The sequence below is a fragment of the Thunnus albacares genome, chromosome 3 (genome assembly GCF_914725855.1).
Source record: "Thunnus albacares chromosome 3, fThuAlb1.1, whole genome shotgun sequence".
NCBI lineage: Eukaryota > Metazoa > Chordata > Actinopteri > Scombriformes > Scombridae > Thunnus > Thunnus albacares.
This window is the reverse complement of record NC_058108.1, coordinates 32,204,797-32,222,655: the sequence shown is the minus strand read 5'-3', so window position 1 is coordinate 32,222,655 and position 17,859 is coordinate 32,204,797. Positions and strand designations below refer to the sequence as shown.

At 40.8% G+C, this 17,859-nt stretch overlaps 1 protein-coding gene across 2 annotated transcripts; it reads right to left on the bottom strand.

Moving 5' to 3' along the window:
- Positions 1 to 12,702, bottom strand: LOC122972713 (E3 ubiquitin/ISG15 ligase TRIM25-like). Of its 2 annotated transcripts, XM_044339970.1 has the most exons (9): positions 11,755 to 12,702; positions 10,020 to 10,115; positions 7,998 to 8,078; positions 7,433 to 7,585; positions 6,517 to 6,679; positions 5,851 to 5,889; positions 5,256 to 5,336; positions 3,886 to 3,963; positions 1 to 2,630 (listed from the first exon to the last, which is right to left on the bottom strand). In XM_044339970.1, exons 1-9 carry the CDS (start codon positions 12,568 to 12,570, stop codon positions 2,077 to 2,079), a joined length of 2,061 nt encoding a protein of 686 aa, XP_044195905.1. In that variant the 5' UTR covers positions 12,571 to 12,702; the 3' UTR covers positions 1 to 2,076. The 2 variants fall into 2 exon arrangements, with proteins under 2 accessions (XP_044195905.1, XP_044195916.1); XM_044339981.1 differs by lacking the exon at positions 5,256 to 5,336.
- Positions 12,703 to 17,859: the final 5,157 nt, after the last annotated feature.

Genomic DNA, 17,859 nt, shown 5'->3' with positions numbered 1-17,859 from the left:
CCCGTTCAGACCTCCATGGATCAGTTTATTGCGAGCCAACCAAGGCAGACTGAACTCAACCTGGAAAAAAAAACAACCGTCAAACATATACAACATATTTTATATTACATACATACTTTACAGTCACATTCAAGAACAATAACAGAGGCACAGAGAGGAAACAGGTAGAGAAAATGCTACAAGATTAAATTATACACACCAACATGGACAGTTCAGTTAATGTTACAGTGAAACAATGCACTTCATGGCAAAAAAAAAAAGTTCCTTCACCTCCCAGATCAGATCAGATTGGCAAATTCAGACATATAATTTTGTTGAGTTGCATTGTTGTAATACATGTGAATGCTCTGTTAGTAGTACAGTATGTGTAATACAGTGTTCTGTCTTCTGTTAGTATTGTTTTGATGAAGCTGTGACAATTATGAACATGCCTTTGAAAAATACACACATGTATAAAGTCGATAGCTACATTATATATATATATATATGTATGTCTATGTAATCTTGTTGTTTCTTTGGATTTACAATTGCTGATCCTCATGAAAGACATTTTCCATTTCACAAACAGTTTGGTTTAAAGGCGTCACACAGTGCTCTGGTCCTCTGCAATAGCACCATTTAAAAAGGAAAAGCTGCGGCTACGTTCATGGCGTCCGTTCAGACGGAAGGCAAGGTCACACTTTGAAATCTTGTTACGATAAGTGGATTCTTGTCCTCTGTAGCGCTACAATCAAACAAGTCTCCAAAACGGAAACAGGGTTCAGAGGACGCAGCGGCAAATCTCATCAGTTAAAAACTTGATATTTTTTCCTCACATTTCACACTCATCTGATGTTCTCTTATCTATGTGAACAGTAAAAGCTGCTGAATATGAGGTAATAAGTTAGATTTGGAAGCATGCAAAGTGTTGGAATTTTTTTTACGTCACCAAACGATGGTGCTTATATGTGCCTCGAACATTCAAACATCACTTTAAAATATGTAATCATACATCGTTACTGAATATGGGTTATATACTGACGTAGATATCACAGTCCTCAAAAAAAACCCCATCACATATCAACAGAAAACTGAGATATGAGAATGACCTGCAATGTGAATGTACCCTTTAATTTATTTTTAAAAGGCAGATTTGCGAGGCGGCGTCCTCAAAAACTAAATGAAAATGACCTCAAACCGCCTCTAAAGAACATGACAGACATGACCTGACAGAAAGGTTTGCTTCAATATGGCATTTCATTTGTCTAAATGTGAGGCTGAGGTCACATTTGCAGGTATTATTGTTATTAATATACTCTAAAAGAGCAGTTTTCCATGTCACGTGGCAGTGAGGTTGATAGTAGGTACTAAATATTCAGCCTGTCATTGTAAGGAAATAAATAAATAAATTCACCTATCACTTTCTAATAAGGCACTTTTTACTAAATGGATTTTGGTCCAAATACTCTCCAGCCCTTTCCCAGAAGGTAAGTGGTCATACAGTCCAATCAGTCAAAGGGACTTTAAGTATTAGTATTAGTTATATCTTATAAAGTCTTTATAAAGGTGCCTTATTAGAAAGTGGTTCCAAAATCTGTGTTGAACAGGCCTTCTGACATGTCACAGTTTGTCACAGTCAGAAAAACACAAGTGTAGATAGTAAAATGAATGATGCACAAACTTGAACATAACATCTTTGATGTTTATAGTAACACCTGTGCTTTTCCTGTTATGACAAAATGTCAAACATCAATATAACTCTCTCTGAAAAAGGCCTATTGTGATAAAATACAGCTACAGTGTTCACTGTATAGAGCTCCAGCTGACAGTCATTCAAACGAGTATTTTACAATCAAAGGGAGTTTTCTTAAAAGGATAAAGGGGCACTTTTATGTGAAGAGAAACATTCACTATGCAAAAAGACATGAATGGAAAAAAAAACAAGTGTTTGATTCCTGACTGTGATGCTTCTTCCTGGTGTTTTTGTCTTGGCAACCTCTTCCATTTCAGTGTTTTTAGAGTGAACAGCCCTTTCTTACAGGTTAGATAAAGGGTCCTGGATGAGGAGGGGGGGGGGGGGGGGGGGGGGGGGCAGGGTTAAGTTGGGTTTCCATTGCCTCCCTCATGGGGGCAGATGAGCAAGGTGGAGTCCAGGTCCAGGCGGAAGGCTGGATACAGCGGCTGAGAGAAGGGACAGCGGAAGGTGTGCAGCAGTACTACTGTGTCCGACACGCTGTAGAAGGACAACGCTCCTTTCTGGCGCTCCAGGAACACGCCGATCCTGGGGCAGGGCGGCGCGGCCACCGTGGTCTTACGGTTGTCGTGCCAGGCGGCGTACCCAGCGTGCGTACACCTCAGCCGCCATGAGTTCTCGTTGCGCCCCAGCAGGCAGGGTTTTCCACCACCCTTGCGTCCGATACCACGGTAGGTGACGCCGATGTCGACCCATCCCCCGCCCCTCCACTCCACCTCCCAGTAGCTGGCGCCCCCGAACTGGCCCTCCCTGCACAGGACCTGGGCCACCGAGTCGAAGCGCTGATGGTGAGGGAGGTAGGACTGGGGCTCCTCGCCGCAGTGGGCGCCCTGGGGTCCCTCCAGGAGAACCAGGGTTGGGTGAGCTGTATCAGGGTCCAAGGACAGATGACACGAAACTGGAAGGAGAGAGTAAAGTGGGGGAGAGAATAATAGAAAGCTCTGAGTAGAATGGACAGATTGGAAAGAAACTCCTTGCTTCATATGTAGAAATCTATACATGAAGCAGCTTCCTCTGTAGCTGGAGATGAGAGCGGTCAGAGTCAACCAAAACAGTAAAGTTGTGTCCAAAACGATGAGCTGAAAGACACTAAAACGCTAGAGCTGACAGGAACTGGGCGATAATTCTCTGTGGGTTCAATATTACAAGCGCCCCCTTTCACATACAAATAGCCATGTGATCCATTGTTAATATAAAACTATTGACTACAGCCGATTTAAAGATAAACCCGTGGACAGGAAACATTCAAGCTACTAAAATTTATGACGTTAGCGAAAATAAACGACTCAGTATTAAGTATGATGCAGTGAGTACCACTCTACACCATGACTTACAATAAGGTCAATGTCAATGCTGATACTTTGCCAATATGCTGAGTTTGGGTACTGAAATCAGTATCGGGAGAAAGCTGAAGGGATCCAATCATCCCTCTTCATGCTTTTAAAGACTCAGGATTGGCTGAAATAATTTTAAATTCCCAGAGATGCTGCATAATTAGAAACTCTCCCCTCTATTCTTCTGATCTTTTCACTCTGAGTTTTTCTTGAGTTTCAGAGTTGGCTAGGAGAAATAGACCGACTAGCAGATATCTCACCATCTGGGGATACCGTTGACATTTTGGCACAGAGGGGATAAATGACACATGTGGCCTTAATCCTCTGACCGAATGAATTATTGATGCCTAACAAGGTGCCGATATGCTGTCAGCTGCCTTGTTTCTGTCGGGGACAAGGCCCCCGGTTTTAATGATGGACTTGGATGTCATAAATACAGTATGATTGCCATTCATCATTGATGAGGATCCAGACTGGGCTCTCACGTTTCCCAGTAGGGACTCTCATTATGTGGTGAACTAGAAGCATGGAGAGAAGAATGAAAAGGAAAGGATTGGAAAAAAAAAAAAGAGGAGAAAAGAGGGTCAAAGAAAGAGGCGATAAAGATGGGGAACGACATGCAGGATGGTCACATTGAATGGGTTCACCAGAGAGAGAGAGAGAGAGAGAGAGAGAGGAGGGGAAGGAGAGAAGAAAAATGAAGTGAAGGGGTAGAGAGTAGCAGAAGAAGAGGTGATGGAGGATAAACCACAAAAGAATACAGAAACAGATACAGATACTAATGTGGCAGACGTATGAGAAGGAAGATGAAGTACTTACACCTGAGGAAAGCCGCCCTCATCCTCTGATCAGCCGGTTGCAGAGACAAAGAGGACAGAGGGAACGACATCGGCACTGCTGTAAAGGGACAAATGACAAAAAAACAAGAAGAGGAGGTGGTATTTAAAACTTTTTTTCCCTGTATTATGAAGAAAATAGATTTATTTCCATGAACTGAATAGGAGTGAAGCGAGTGGCAGAGAAGGAAAGATAGAAAATGAGATATATGGAGAAAACAGCACAAGTAAGAGAAATATGGTAAAGTGGGACAACGTGTTTACTGTCTGTGGTTTACTGTTAAATCTGCATTGATATTCTGTTGGCTGTCATTCACCAAGGTTAGCCATCCCTGTCCCGAGCTACTAGATAACAGAGGCAGTGAAAAGAAGAAGCAGACATTGAAGTATGACTTTGTTAAGAGTTGATTAACACCTTGTTAAACAGCAAATCTTGTGTAGCGTTGATATTAAAAGAATATGCACTCCTTTAATACTGTCAGACTCATGAAGGGCATTAAGAAAAAAATTGATGAGACTGATTAATGGAGCACAATCAGTTATTGTCTTTTATTCCACATATTCTTCTTCCTTGTCAAAACCTGATGTCAACATTACCAACAATGCAAAATACCACCAAAAGTAAAGTTGGACACTCAGGTGTGTTATGCTAGTGGCAGCTAATGTAGCCTCAGGCCACTAGCCTCCAGCAGAGATGAGGAGCGGTCTACAGAGGTCTAGTAACCTCACTTGTTTCTAACTCCTTCTTCTAACTTCTAACTCCACACCTGGTGATGTTTTTCATTTTCAAACTTGTAGTCTTCAGTCCTAGCTGACACGGACTCAAGTGACATCACTTGAGGCAATTTATCAGATTTTGTGTAGCTCCCTGTGGAGCCACAAAAGGCTTTATACTGCCTTTTCCACACATGCGGTAGTACTCTCCAACACCTATAAACAGACTTGAATGTGCAAAATTAAGTTCCTCTTTAAGTCAATATGTGTAGTTTTTTGTGTATATTTTTTTCCGCTAACATAGCTGTAGACATGCTAACAGCTCAGTGAGGCTGTATTACTGCGTTTGAGCTTGTCAGCATGCTAACAAAGACATGCTGTTGTTTAGCCGGCATGTTTAGTACTTTCAGCATCTTAGTTTAGCATGTTAGCATGCTAACATTTGCTAAATTAGCAATAAACACAAAGTATAACACATAAACACACATTCTTACTACTACCACCAGATGACACCAAAGTGAGGAAGTTAAAAGTCCTACACATAGTGATTTTAATGTTAATTTTAGTTGATTAGCTAAATTAGCCTGTTAGCAAGTTAAAGAGTTAGTTCACCCAAAAGTACCACATTTTTCCACTTACCCCTCGTCGTATCTTGCCCTGCAGATAGTGTTGGTTGCATTTGCTGAGGTTTGAAGTTCTCCGCACTGAGATTTCTGCCACCTCCCCAATACAATATGAGATGAATGGTATTTTAAACATTTAAAGAAATAGGTCGACATTTTGGGAAATATGCTTATTCATTTTCTTGCCAAGAGTCAGATGAGAAGATTGATACCACTCTCAAAGATATGAGCCGTACTGATCTTCTCATCTAACATCAAAAAAAGCATATTTCCCAAAATTTGCTTATACATAGAGAACAGTGGATCTCTATCGTAGCTGCTCTGCGTGTCGTTGAGAAGCTTCCATAAAACTAATTAATCTGAATTGGAGTTGCACTGTATTTGATTTGCTCCCCATTAAACTGAACTGATTAGAACATAGCAGGGACTGGAGATGAGCCAGGGAGGTTTGTAGCAGACATCACTCTTCTGCATGAATAATTAACACATCCACTGTCCCTCGCAGTGTTAAATGTCATGTCAAAACCTGCAGCCTGATAAAATGGGTCACCTCAGACCGGTCTCTGTCACAGAGGGCGTGTGTGTTTGTGTATCATGTTTCTTCTGCTTACCTTTTACGCACTCTCCGCCAGACACGTAGTTCTCATTGACTGGAAGAGAAACGTAATCATAGTGTGAAACTTTGCATCCTTAAATCTCTTTTATCCATAGTGTGCATGCTCCCGGATGATTGGCGCGTACGTCAGGAGCGCACGGACCTGCATGTCGCCCACAGTGACACACAGTTCAGTTACGCTCAGCAGGGACAATTAACCCCCTTTTTCCTTCTCCTTTGTGATCTGTGTGCGTGAGTGAATCAGGTGAGAATCTGCTCATGTTTCTTCAACAGTACAGCAATCAATTTTCCGTTAACATGCACGCCTTTGTGTTATTTTCCACTTTGTGTTTGTAAAATTACTGCTGCGTCGTGAGATGCGCTCGCTTAAAATTGCAAGTGAAGTGTCGGTTATGTTAACAGCTACGGTTTTCCGAATACCAAGTGTAACATTTCTTATAAATGGAGAGCTGTTTCACCAGATTTGTTTGTAAGATTTGTAATTGTAAATTTATATATATTTCTCCATAGTTGTCCAACCCAAACCAGTGTGTTCCCGAGGTCCCCATCCTCATACATAGTGAACCTTTGTATATTTTAATGCTGCATGCTCTAGCTATAAATTTGCAGCGTGTAGTATTAAGTAGTGTCCCTCTTTCTGCCCGCGGGTCATCTGCCGTACCTGCTCGGTTGATCTTGTCCACCTCCTCCCTGCAGACCTCCTCCATGCGGCTGCGGAGGTGGCACAGCGCTTTCCTGGCTCCGCTGAAGGCCTCCGTGGGCAGGCTGAGGGCTCTGGAGTGCCGACAGGTGGCGGTGAGAGGGGCGCACAGCAATGGAGCCGCCTGTCCCGATGGAGAGAGGAGTGGAAAATACAGCCTGGCATAACCCTCCCTCTTTAATTCCTTGTACAATTGAATTTGAAAATAGCACTCAGGCACGTGCTGTCTTTTTCCACTGGTCTCTGTTGAATCATCCTCTCCTCTCTTCCATTCTTCCTCTTCCATCCTTCCTACATGTTAATCTCTCTGAGTCTTTATTAGTATGCACTCTGGCCTCTAGGATGCATTAGATGTAATGGGTGATATCCTGATATGTAGCGCAGGCTAATAATTATAATTCAAATCAGAAACAATCTGATTAAAAAGAAAGTAAAGAAGAGAATGAATCTGAGCAAGCATTTTATGGCAGTTTTCATTACTACCAGAAAAATCTGATTTGATACCCAGCTCTACGTATCAAGGGCTACGCCAACATGCACTGCACAGTCAGTGGGAAATTACATTTCCGATATCTTTCTGCCCTCTGTCCATCTGTTTTTTGAATTATACTTGAGCCAAGTAGGGATTTAAAAACAGGAGGAGGCTGAGAATGAACTCCAGTAAAGATTAAAGAAGTGAGCATTTATTAGATGGTGGCCAATAAGAGGAATAAGAAATTGATCTGACTTGGCATTATTAGATTTGATCATCACCATGTGTCTGTTTCCTGTCTATGTGATGTGTATCCTCCCTTCTTTTGTTCTCCTCCCCGGGTCTCTGTGCGCTCTTACTTCTTCCTATCACGTTCCCTAAATCCTCTCTTTCTCTCCGCCTCACCTGTAGGAAATGGCTGTTGTCCTCGGTCTGTAGAAGTCGGCTGATCTCCTCGTCTCTCCTCCTCAGCTCCTCCAAATCTTTCTCCAGCATCTCTGTGTCACGTTCAGCCCTCCCCACAACGGCTCGCTCCTTGGCCTCCAGCCTCGCTCGGACCTACGACACAACGGTATACCGTTCGAAGGACGCTCTTATCCATAGCGCCTTTTATCTAGTGGGAATCAAACCTTTCCGACCTCCAGAATATGTAAAAGGAGCTCCACCGATTTATATATATATATATATGTTGGAGCTTTAAGAAAAATCCCAGTTTCCCAGTTGATTTACGACCTGACGTGAACCTACTTACAAGTAGGAAACTCATAATTACGATGACATGACATGAACACAACATCAGTCACAACAGCTCTCATGAGTCTTAGTCAATCAAATCTTCTTTCATTATCAACCCTTATTAGAGCTGTTGACTTCTTCTATGCCCTCTATACACAATAGAACTGCTTCTATTTTTACTACCACTATCTAGTAATAGTACTACTGTTAGTTCTTCTAGTCCCCTTTTCCTCACCTCAGCCTTGGTTTTCTCCAGGCGGACTGCCATGTCAGCAAACAGAGCTTCACTGTCTTCCAAAACAGCCGACGCTGACACCTAAACCACACACACACACACACACACACACACACACGCACACACACGCACACACACATAGTAAAACATAGCAGCAGCAGTTAGAGTAGAACTCAGTAAATACTTAAAGACGCCATGAAACAGAGAATCCAATCTTCTGGAAAACTGTCACTTTCTAACAAACGGTGAATCTTTAATGGCAAACATATCCTGCCAAAGGAAAAACTCAACCAAATAAAGCAGTTTTTCACATTTTCTCTGTAGACTTCCTGTCAAACTCAACAGCCGATCTCGTCTCGTCCCTTTACGTTCTGCCCTAATATCCCATTTCAGTAAGAATTATATCACATTATACAAGTTAAGTTGACAGTTCATTGTGACGTCATCTTGCCAATTTGCGTTTCATGTCCGCCATACATCATGTATTGCAATATATATGTTTTTTCACACAACAACATCTGATGCCACTCTTCTGGGAATCTATTATTATTCCAAATAATGATGATGGTCTATAGTGTGCTGCCAAATTAATTCATAGCCGGTCTGAAATCCCTCAGAAAAGGCATTTAGACAATACTGGGACGATACAATTCTCTAGAGGATCAACACAAATGCAAAAGAAGGTTTAGTGCAGGTTATGTAGCTGTGGTCAAGAAGGAACGTCCAGCGTATCATCAGTGGACGAGACCACAATCTGATATCCAACATTTGATAAAAGGCCAATTTCAGTCTGATGCATCGGTGGTTTTTCCAAGAAGCTGGATGGATGGAGATGATGCACAGAAGGATAAAAGGCTTTCTTGGAAGACTGAGGGAGTGGCGCAGAAACTGGAACTTAAATTAGCTTTGAAATGGAAACTGATACAACAGATCCTGTGAGGCGGTGTGTTTGTGAGCGTGAGAGAGAGACGTAGAGAGAGGCGAGCGTGCCTGATGGTACAGAGGAAACTGTGTATGTGTGTGTGTGTGTGTGTGTGCATTAGCTGGTGCGTAGACAGTTGTGTAAAGGTCAAGTCAAGTCTTTTTATGTAACCACTTTATCTCAAGGCACTTTACATGGCACATACCATACTACACTACTCTAACTGTATGTATAGCCTATATAATAGAGCTGCATGTATGGCTGGTATGAATTAAATCACTCAATACTGAGATCACAGTCATTAATCACGATTATTAATCTATCCCTGAGAAGAAATAGTTGTATAGAAAATTGCACTTAACCAACATACAATAATAACTTGATTCAAACGTATAAATCTTTGAATTACAGTGCGTTTTACGAGAGACTTTTGTGTTTGCTTAAAGCTGAATATGAATAAAAAACAAAACAAAATAGTGAGTGGTTAATTACAGCGTGCTTGAAACAAACACCTGTGATTGGTCAGAAAGTTTTGGGAGCACTTGTCACAGAGCAGGAGCTTTAAATGCAAAGTCTCAATATTCTACCCAACATTATTAATGAAGACCAAAATGATTACTGCAATTCTGGTACGATTACTTACATACTTAGGCTTATGTTATAGACATAAAGAGACTATAAACAATATCAGAATAAAGTTTTAAGGTATGTTTACCCTTTAAAGCGTCTTTCAAGGTGAAGTGTTGGATAATATATTCCAACATATTCCAGCTGATTTATCAGTAACATCAATTAAGCTGATGATGCCTCAAACTTACACAATATATGTATGTAAACAGCTTCAGTTCTTACAATTCAGACCTATGATGACAAACATTATGTATCACGAAACAAGTTTGTTGGCTCTCAACAACGCTGATCCCAGATAACTGGTGTCACAAAGCTGGTTATCAACTGTCTCTGTATATTCTGGGTTTTACAATCTAGCGATGAGCACGTTCACATGAAATGGGTAAAGTTCTTAATTACAGCAACATCATGAGAATCATGAGTGGAGTTACTTAATGTGAGATAGATGTCCATGTGTGTGATTTCGTCACCTTGAGAGACTCCAAGCTTTGTTGAAACTCCTCCAGCTCTCTCTCTACGCTCTGTATCCTCCCCTGAACCATCCGCTGAGACTCCTGGAGCTGAACCTGACACACAGACACACATTCAGGAAGTGATTGTGAGTTAATGTTTGTTCATACGGTGAAGGCTGTGGCAATTTAGCTACACACTGTAGGTGTAGAGCTGCAACGATTAGTTGATTAATTGATAAGCAGATTGACACAACATATAACTTATATATAACTCAGTCAATTGAATATCTTTATTCTGGACTGTTGGTTGAACAAAATAAGAAAATCAAAGGCATCACTGTAGACTTTAAGAAATGCTAAATTGCATTTTTTTCACCATTTTTTGACATTTCACAGAACAAACGATTAATTGAGAAAATTATCGACAGATTCATCGATAATGAAAATTATTGTTAGTTGCAGCCCTATATGTGTTTAATACATTAAAATGTTTTCATATTTTAGGTACATAATCATCAAAATACTGTAAACTTCATCTACAATCTACAATCTTCAAACTCAGTCACAGCTGATTTAGTCTGCAGTGTGATAAAAAAGTTACACAACAGACGTAATTATCAACTGTTTTGATTATTTATCACCTGATGGAATTAACTTTTTTACACATTGATGAGTAATTTTGGACTATTTGTTTTCTTTTGTATGAAATATACTTCTCTCAGCCTTTGACTTGTGCATTTAATACTTAATAATCCCTCAAGCTCTAAGTGTTCTGACAGTTCAATACACTTCAGATGTTCTCATTATCACTGAGACAACGAGGACTCTCAGCCTCGTCTCCTCCAGTAAGTCTTTTCAAAATTCCAACCAGAGTTTACTTACTGATCATTTACTTCATTTAATTTTCATATTGCACTCTATTAAATTACCACTAAATTATTCAATCATGCACTAAGGCTGGTAAACAAAAAGTGAATCAGACTCATTAATAGACAAAGTTTTGTGGAAATCAAAACAAATCTTAAGACATAAATCTGGAACTTTAGTTTAGGATGACGGATGTGTCTGATTGACCTTTTCTGCCTCAAAACATACGAGTAGTAAATAAGTGAGTCTAGATTTTGTTTTTTCATGTTCATAAACCTTTGTGTTTGAGTGATTCAGTGTTTGGGTGTTTACATGTGTGTGCACAGTTAACAGGCGAAGGGTAAATGCACTTCTGACGTTGTGATAGTCATTTCATCTGACACATTATTATCAATACATAGTTATGCGATTATGCATATAATTGTATTATATTGTGTTGTTACTGATTGTGGATACATGGGCGCTGTCCGGTGCTGAAATCTTTCACTTTTGCACGTGAAAGACGTTTTTGTCATTGCCTTGTGGTCACTTGTATTAGGCTTAGAGCTGTTTTATTGAATATTCTTAAGTCATATTCAATTAAAAACTACATTTATATCGACTGTGCTGTGTCTCATATCTACTTTTATTGAAAAAAGTGAGAACTTCCTCATAAAGATACTCTGAAGTCATGAAAATCGATTATTTCCCCCTGTGAGCACCTGGAGAGAGAAAATCCTAGTACCGGCCCTGCTTAACATACAAAACATTTGGGAGCCCCCTACTAGTGATGATACTGATCATCTTTATCAACTTAGCTGAAGAATATTGACCCGGGGTCCCTTGGTGTTACGGTTTCCTGCATTTTTAATATTCTTTGAAAACCCCTAAAATGTGTCCCTGTTACCTGTCTCCTGGCTCTCTGGGCGTCCACATTATGCACCTCCTCCTGGTCAGCCTCGCACAGCAGGCAGTCTCCGGTCCACTCCCCCGCGGCCTCCGCCCCGGAGCCGCTTCCCGCGGGCTCCAGACCCAGGCGATGCTGAGCGCACAGCCGCTCCGCCAGGCACTCCACCGCGGCGACAAGCTTGTGCCGCCGCAGCGTGCCGACCTCTCGGTGCGGCAGGACGTGGAGCTCACAGAAAGACGCCAGGCACACCAGGCACGACTTGACCGCCATCAGCTTGCTCTCCGCGGGGCAGAAGTCGCACGGCACTTCCCCGACTCCCCCCAGGTAGAGCTCCGGCGGCTCCGCGAACATTTCGCTCAGCTTGAGTTTGTCGACGACTTCGGCGAGCATCGTGTTCCGCCGCAGCACCGGCCGAGGGCTGAACGTCTCGCGGCACTGGGGGCAGCTGAACTGGCCCGACTCCGACTGGTCCCAGTAGTTGTTGATGCACGCCATGCAGTAGGTGTGTCCGCAGGGGATGGACACCGGGTCCTTCAGGATGTCCAGGCAGATTGGACATCGAAACTGGCTCTCGGTCACCGAGATGTTCGCCTGGGCCATCGCGGCAGGATGTGCTCGAAGCTCCGGTGACTGTAGGTCTGCCTGTTGCCTCCGATCCTGCTGATGAAGAAGAAGCTTTTCCTGACTCCCGGTGTGTTGTTGTGAAGAGGAGGGGTTAGGATACAGGAATAGCTCTTCCGCAATGTCATCCACTCCCTCATAACAATGGATATCCTTTGCCCTCAGTGTTGTCTTACAGGCATGTAAAGGCATTAAAGGGCCAGTTCGCCCAAATTACCCAAACCATGTTTTTCACCACTGCAGTAATGTCAATAGTTTTGGTTTGGTTCAAGACAAACAAACATTTAAAAAAAATAATAATAATTTTAATATGTGATAATCCTTGTGTGAAATCCTTCTCATAGTTGATCTATTTATATATATATATATATATTTCAAGTAATTTGTCATAATACATTTATTTATATTTCTCATTTTCTTTTCTTTTTTCATAGCCTACGTATTGTATTGTTTTATTTTTTTTCTAAAAGTGTCATCTGTGTCAATCATGATCAACTGTCAATAGTCTCAGCTCTGCAGACGCTCTGTTACTGTACTCATGTTCACACACTGCCATCTAGTGGCGACATGATGCAATTCCTTCAATTATTTCAGAGACGAAAACAGAACCACATGCCAGCAGAGACAGAGTTGAAAGCATACTTTACATATTAATTTGTTGAAGCTAATAAAAATTAATATTAAATGTGACTCTTTAAACGACATCGGTATAGTGTATGCCATTGGAGACACTGTCAGCTATAAATGCATGACAGATTCATTTATGAGGAACAGAGAAAGTTAAAACTGTTCTGTCACCTCTACAGTGAGGACATAAGACGCTCTTCACAAAATATACAGCCCAAATATTCATAATGTTAAATCATGCTGACAAGCATGCACAATGTGCAAATGTACAAACTATTGTTCTTCAAAGGTTTATTTATGATACAGAGCAGGGCAGGGCTAACGATGCTAGATGCATCAAAACCCAGAAAATACTAAACTCTTCATAATAAACCAACCTGCATAGAATCACCATAGAATAATCATGAATATAACTCAAATACCCAAATAACACTACAACCTCTCATCTGCAACAAACAAAACCAAAAACCCCAAAGTCCAGAAATACCAAACACAAAAAGTCCTTCTGAACCTGCAGAACTTATGTGTTGTCTGTTGTGGTCTCTGATGTGCCGCCCTCGTGAATTGAATTTCAGCAGCAGTTCAGCACAAGATTGAAGGTTTAGAGGGGGATTTTCAGGTACCTAAGCTCTGACCAAGCCATATCACTCACTTACTCACACACACACACACACACACACATACAGGTCACCTTACCTGCCTTTGGAGTTAAGTGGTTTACTCAATGAGGTTTGGGATCCCAGGATTAGTGCTACATGTCTCCTTAAATGTACCTATACTTTTACAAAATGATTTTATACCAAGTAAAAAGAGGACAGCAATAGCACTTTTACAAGGAGGTTCCCCTATATTTCAGAAATGAAATGCCAGTATGCACAGATTTTGGTGATTTGTGTGTCAAAAGATGTCTCAATGTCCAAGTTACAATGGAACTAAATTTGGCTTAAGTGTCAATACAATTATGGCAATATGGACGTTTAAAAAACATATTTTTTCAAGCAAATTTTTCCCAGTTTTAATGCAGACATGCTTACTTTGGAGGCAAAGACTCTTTACGTACCATTTTTGAAAGTTTATGTTTCATTTGACTTATTAGAGAGTGTTAAAATGTATTAAAATCTCCTGCAGCCCTTGACTTTATGACTTCTGTATCAGTGATGTTTCTCCAATCTCAGTTCTTGAGTGCAGTCCAAGTCTCTGTCTGACTCAGAGCTCAGAGCAGGCAGACAGACAAAGCCCTGAAAGAGGGTCTAGTCCCTTGACTCCCCTGGCCCTTTGTTCAAAGTGGGGCTGGGATGTACTTGCTGTTTTAAAAAGGACCCTTTTCAGCTAGGCCGTAAGGCGATCCTGGACCTTTCCTAGCCAGGGTGTGCCTCGGGCGTCTCTGGTTTACCTGCGGGACCGCAAGGGGCGGGGTGGGGTGGGTTGGTCCTCGCTGGTCCGGGACATGGTGGAGGGCGGAGGAGAGGAAAGCAGCTGGTCAGTGGAAGAAGGAGAGAGAGAGAGAGAGAGAGAGAGAGAGAGAAACCTAGAGAGAGCAGGGGAGGGATGGAGGGATGGATGTAAGGTGAGAACGCTGAGAAAGGACAAATAAACAAAGGTGGCGATGAGGGTCTGAGGTGAATTAATTGTATCAAGCTCTTTCTCTCTTTGGCGACAGTCTCCAGAGACAGCAGCGCAGGGAACAATAGACAGTGGATACAGTATTGGAGTACTATAGACCGGCTTAGAGAGACCTTCAGTCAACCAGCGGTGTAACACCTATATTTCAAGGTTCCTCCTTGAAAATGTAGGTCTAATACTCATTGAATTGTTTGGCTTTGTTCTTTTTTTGTCCTCTATAGGAATATTTGTCCATGTAGAGAAAAATGGCTTCAACACAAAGCGTTAAAAACAATACAGGACAACTGAGGATACTGATGATGAGGACAAGTGGTGCAGGGACACAGTATCAACACACAACATGATTTAAAATACATACATACAGTAAAAATGATGATAAAGTATAAAAGGTTCTGAAGGAGGGCTGAGCAGGCTATGCAAGACTTGCTGTACACCGTAACACGTCACATCAAGATATTCCAATTGCAGAAACCTTAAAATTTGAATGCATAAACATTTTCAACTTTCTTTAATATATCCAGTAAACATCAGTAAACAGTTTCGTGTGCATCTCCCAGAATCAAAGAGTTGATTTGCTTTTTTGCACCAATATTCAACAGTCATTCAGAAGAGATTCTTTAAAGTAGAGAGACAGTGAAGCAAAACATATGATATGATAACAGCCTCCTGAACCTACTTGTAGGTTTAGTAGGAACCTACTGGTCCATGTATTTAGAACAGATGTGTGGTGATAAATAACTGGGTGAGAAGGTGGATTTTTCCTCTAAGGAAACTTTGAAGGTAAGCTGAAAATTCAGACAATCCATTAAGGCCCCATTACAGCACTGCAATCATCCCATTATCCACAGTGTAATGAGAATTGTGTCTTTTTATCTAATTTTGGGACACATGCAGGTTTTCAAGGTGTTTGCAGGTGTCAGTGAAGACCAAACCTGTGGCCTCGGTTATCGAGTGGTCTAACCATGACAGGGTATCTCTGAAACAAATTACTGTCATTAGATTAAACTTTGCTTTGGATGTTTTGGTCCTCAGAGGATGAACCAGAATGTTTTTTTCCCTCTATAGTAGCTCGACCATCAGGCAAAGCTCAAAAAACATTGCACATATTCATATCCAAAAGCATTGAATCATCACTTCTTGTAGGTTCTTGAAGACGTTTTGTCTCCTATTGAGCTTCTTCAGTTCTGAAGCAAATGCATGCTCCGCAGAGGATGAACCCTTTCTATTTTGGACACTCCATGAGCTTTACTGCAACGTTATCCTCAGGTAAAGATGATATCCCACAATCTGTCCGATTTCATGAAATTTGATGAGCACATTCATGGTCCCAAGAAGACAAAACCTTTTCTCATCAGTATGTTGATTGGCCTAATTTGGAACAGCCAAAGAGTTGATGATTTAATTACTCCCCATGAGTACACTTCATAAGAAGATGAAGGTGTTAATACATCTGGTAGTGGTTTCCCCCTTCTTCCCCTTGGCATTTCCATCATCATTCATGTTGTGAACTTGTTCATTCATACATGTAGACTCACATCAAGTCAGCTTCTGGGAAATGAGAAAAATTTATACAAATTTTTACAGATGTAGATTCTTTTCACCTCTGAAATTATTCTGAAGACTCTTCACTTTACATCAGTGTTTTTCGCCTTTAGTTCACCATAAATGAGACTGAGCCCGCTGTGGGTTTGGATCCAGACAGAGAGTTTCCTTTCAAAATGAGATGGCAACTGTTAAAAAAAAACACATTATGCCTACTGTTTGCTGACATAAAACACATTGCCAGTAAGCCTCCAATTAAAGTTATGAGTCATCTTTCAACTTTTACTTTTAAAACAGTTGTTTTTGAGGATATTTTTAAAATTAACAGATTGATTTCAGGGTGCTTTTTTTGATGTTTAATAGAAGATACTTTAATGATCCCCATGAAGAAAATAAAGATGCCTCTGCCTGCGTTTTGGAATGAAACCTTTTATTTACAAAGTCAACATTTATAAGATCATATATAGCAGTTTTGCAGTCTCGTTAAGCCTCTCAGAAGGCTGTGTAACAGTAACTTGCAAGTGTGAGTGCTGAAGAGGAAGGAAGAAGGAGGAGTGTTTTGCTGTGGTGTACTGTTTCTGGAGTGAACAGTCTCAGAGGGATGTGACAATTTGTTCAGTCTATGGTTTGTGATTGATATTTATTTTTGTGAATTTACATCAGACCTTCATTTACAGTATACCAGTAGTTTCCAACCCGGTGAGTCGGAACTCCCGTTAAGGGGTTGCTAGATGATTAACAAGAGGAAAAGATTATTTCTCTCACAATAATTATTCATTTTTTATTACTTTTTTTCAGAGTTTTATCTCTTTAGGACTCTTAAGAACTACTGAAATGTAAAAATCTGTGATAGGAACACCACTCTTTGCTTAAACGAAAGTCATGGATGGATACAACCTGAAAGGAACTGTCGCAAGTAGGCATTATTTAAAAGGTTTTTCACTGCATCGTTTTAAGAAAATTCCCTTTACTTAGAGAATTAAACAGGAAAATAATGAATAATGATGACTGTATATAGGCATAGAAAAGACTTGTATCCTAAACAGAGCAAGACAATGTATCAGGCTGTAATTGCTCGTTGCTGAACTGATTTTTAGGACCTGGCACACTGTTGGCACACTGTGTTACCATTAAAGGCTGGAGGTGATTGGCTGATGGAAATGTAGTCATTAGTTGTGGTACTGAGGAATCCTACAGTGGTAAACAAGTGGAAAAATGAACTGTTGCTAGCTTTTCATGAAAAGTTTGGGGACCACTGAATTCATTTGGATTTGTCTTCTGTAGATCATGAATATTGGCCAAATTTTATGACAGTCCGTACAATATTTAACAGAGATATAGTGTAAAATACACATAATTAGTATTGAGCTTCATACTTGAACTTGGACACAACACAAAACCATCAACTCACGGTCCACTTACTGGCTTGTTCCAAAGATTTCTACCATATTACACGGTTTTCATCAGCAGATTAAGTTTGCTCAGTTGTAATTGATCTGTATACATTCAAACTTTCTATTTTTTTCAACTCTTTTCATGCAAACATGGAGCAGAAACCCTGAAAGTGCTCAAAATAATAAGAGTGTCTGATCAGAAGTGAAACAGAAGTGTTTCCATGACTGAGAAAGTCTCATTCAAGTTTAACCAATAGCAAACAAACAAACAAAACAAAGCAAAAGACTTGTTAAT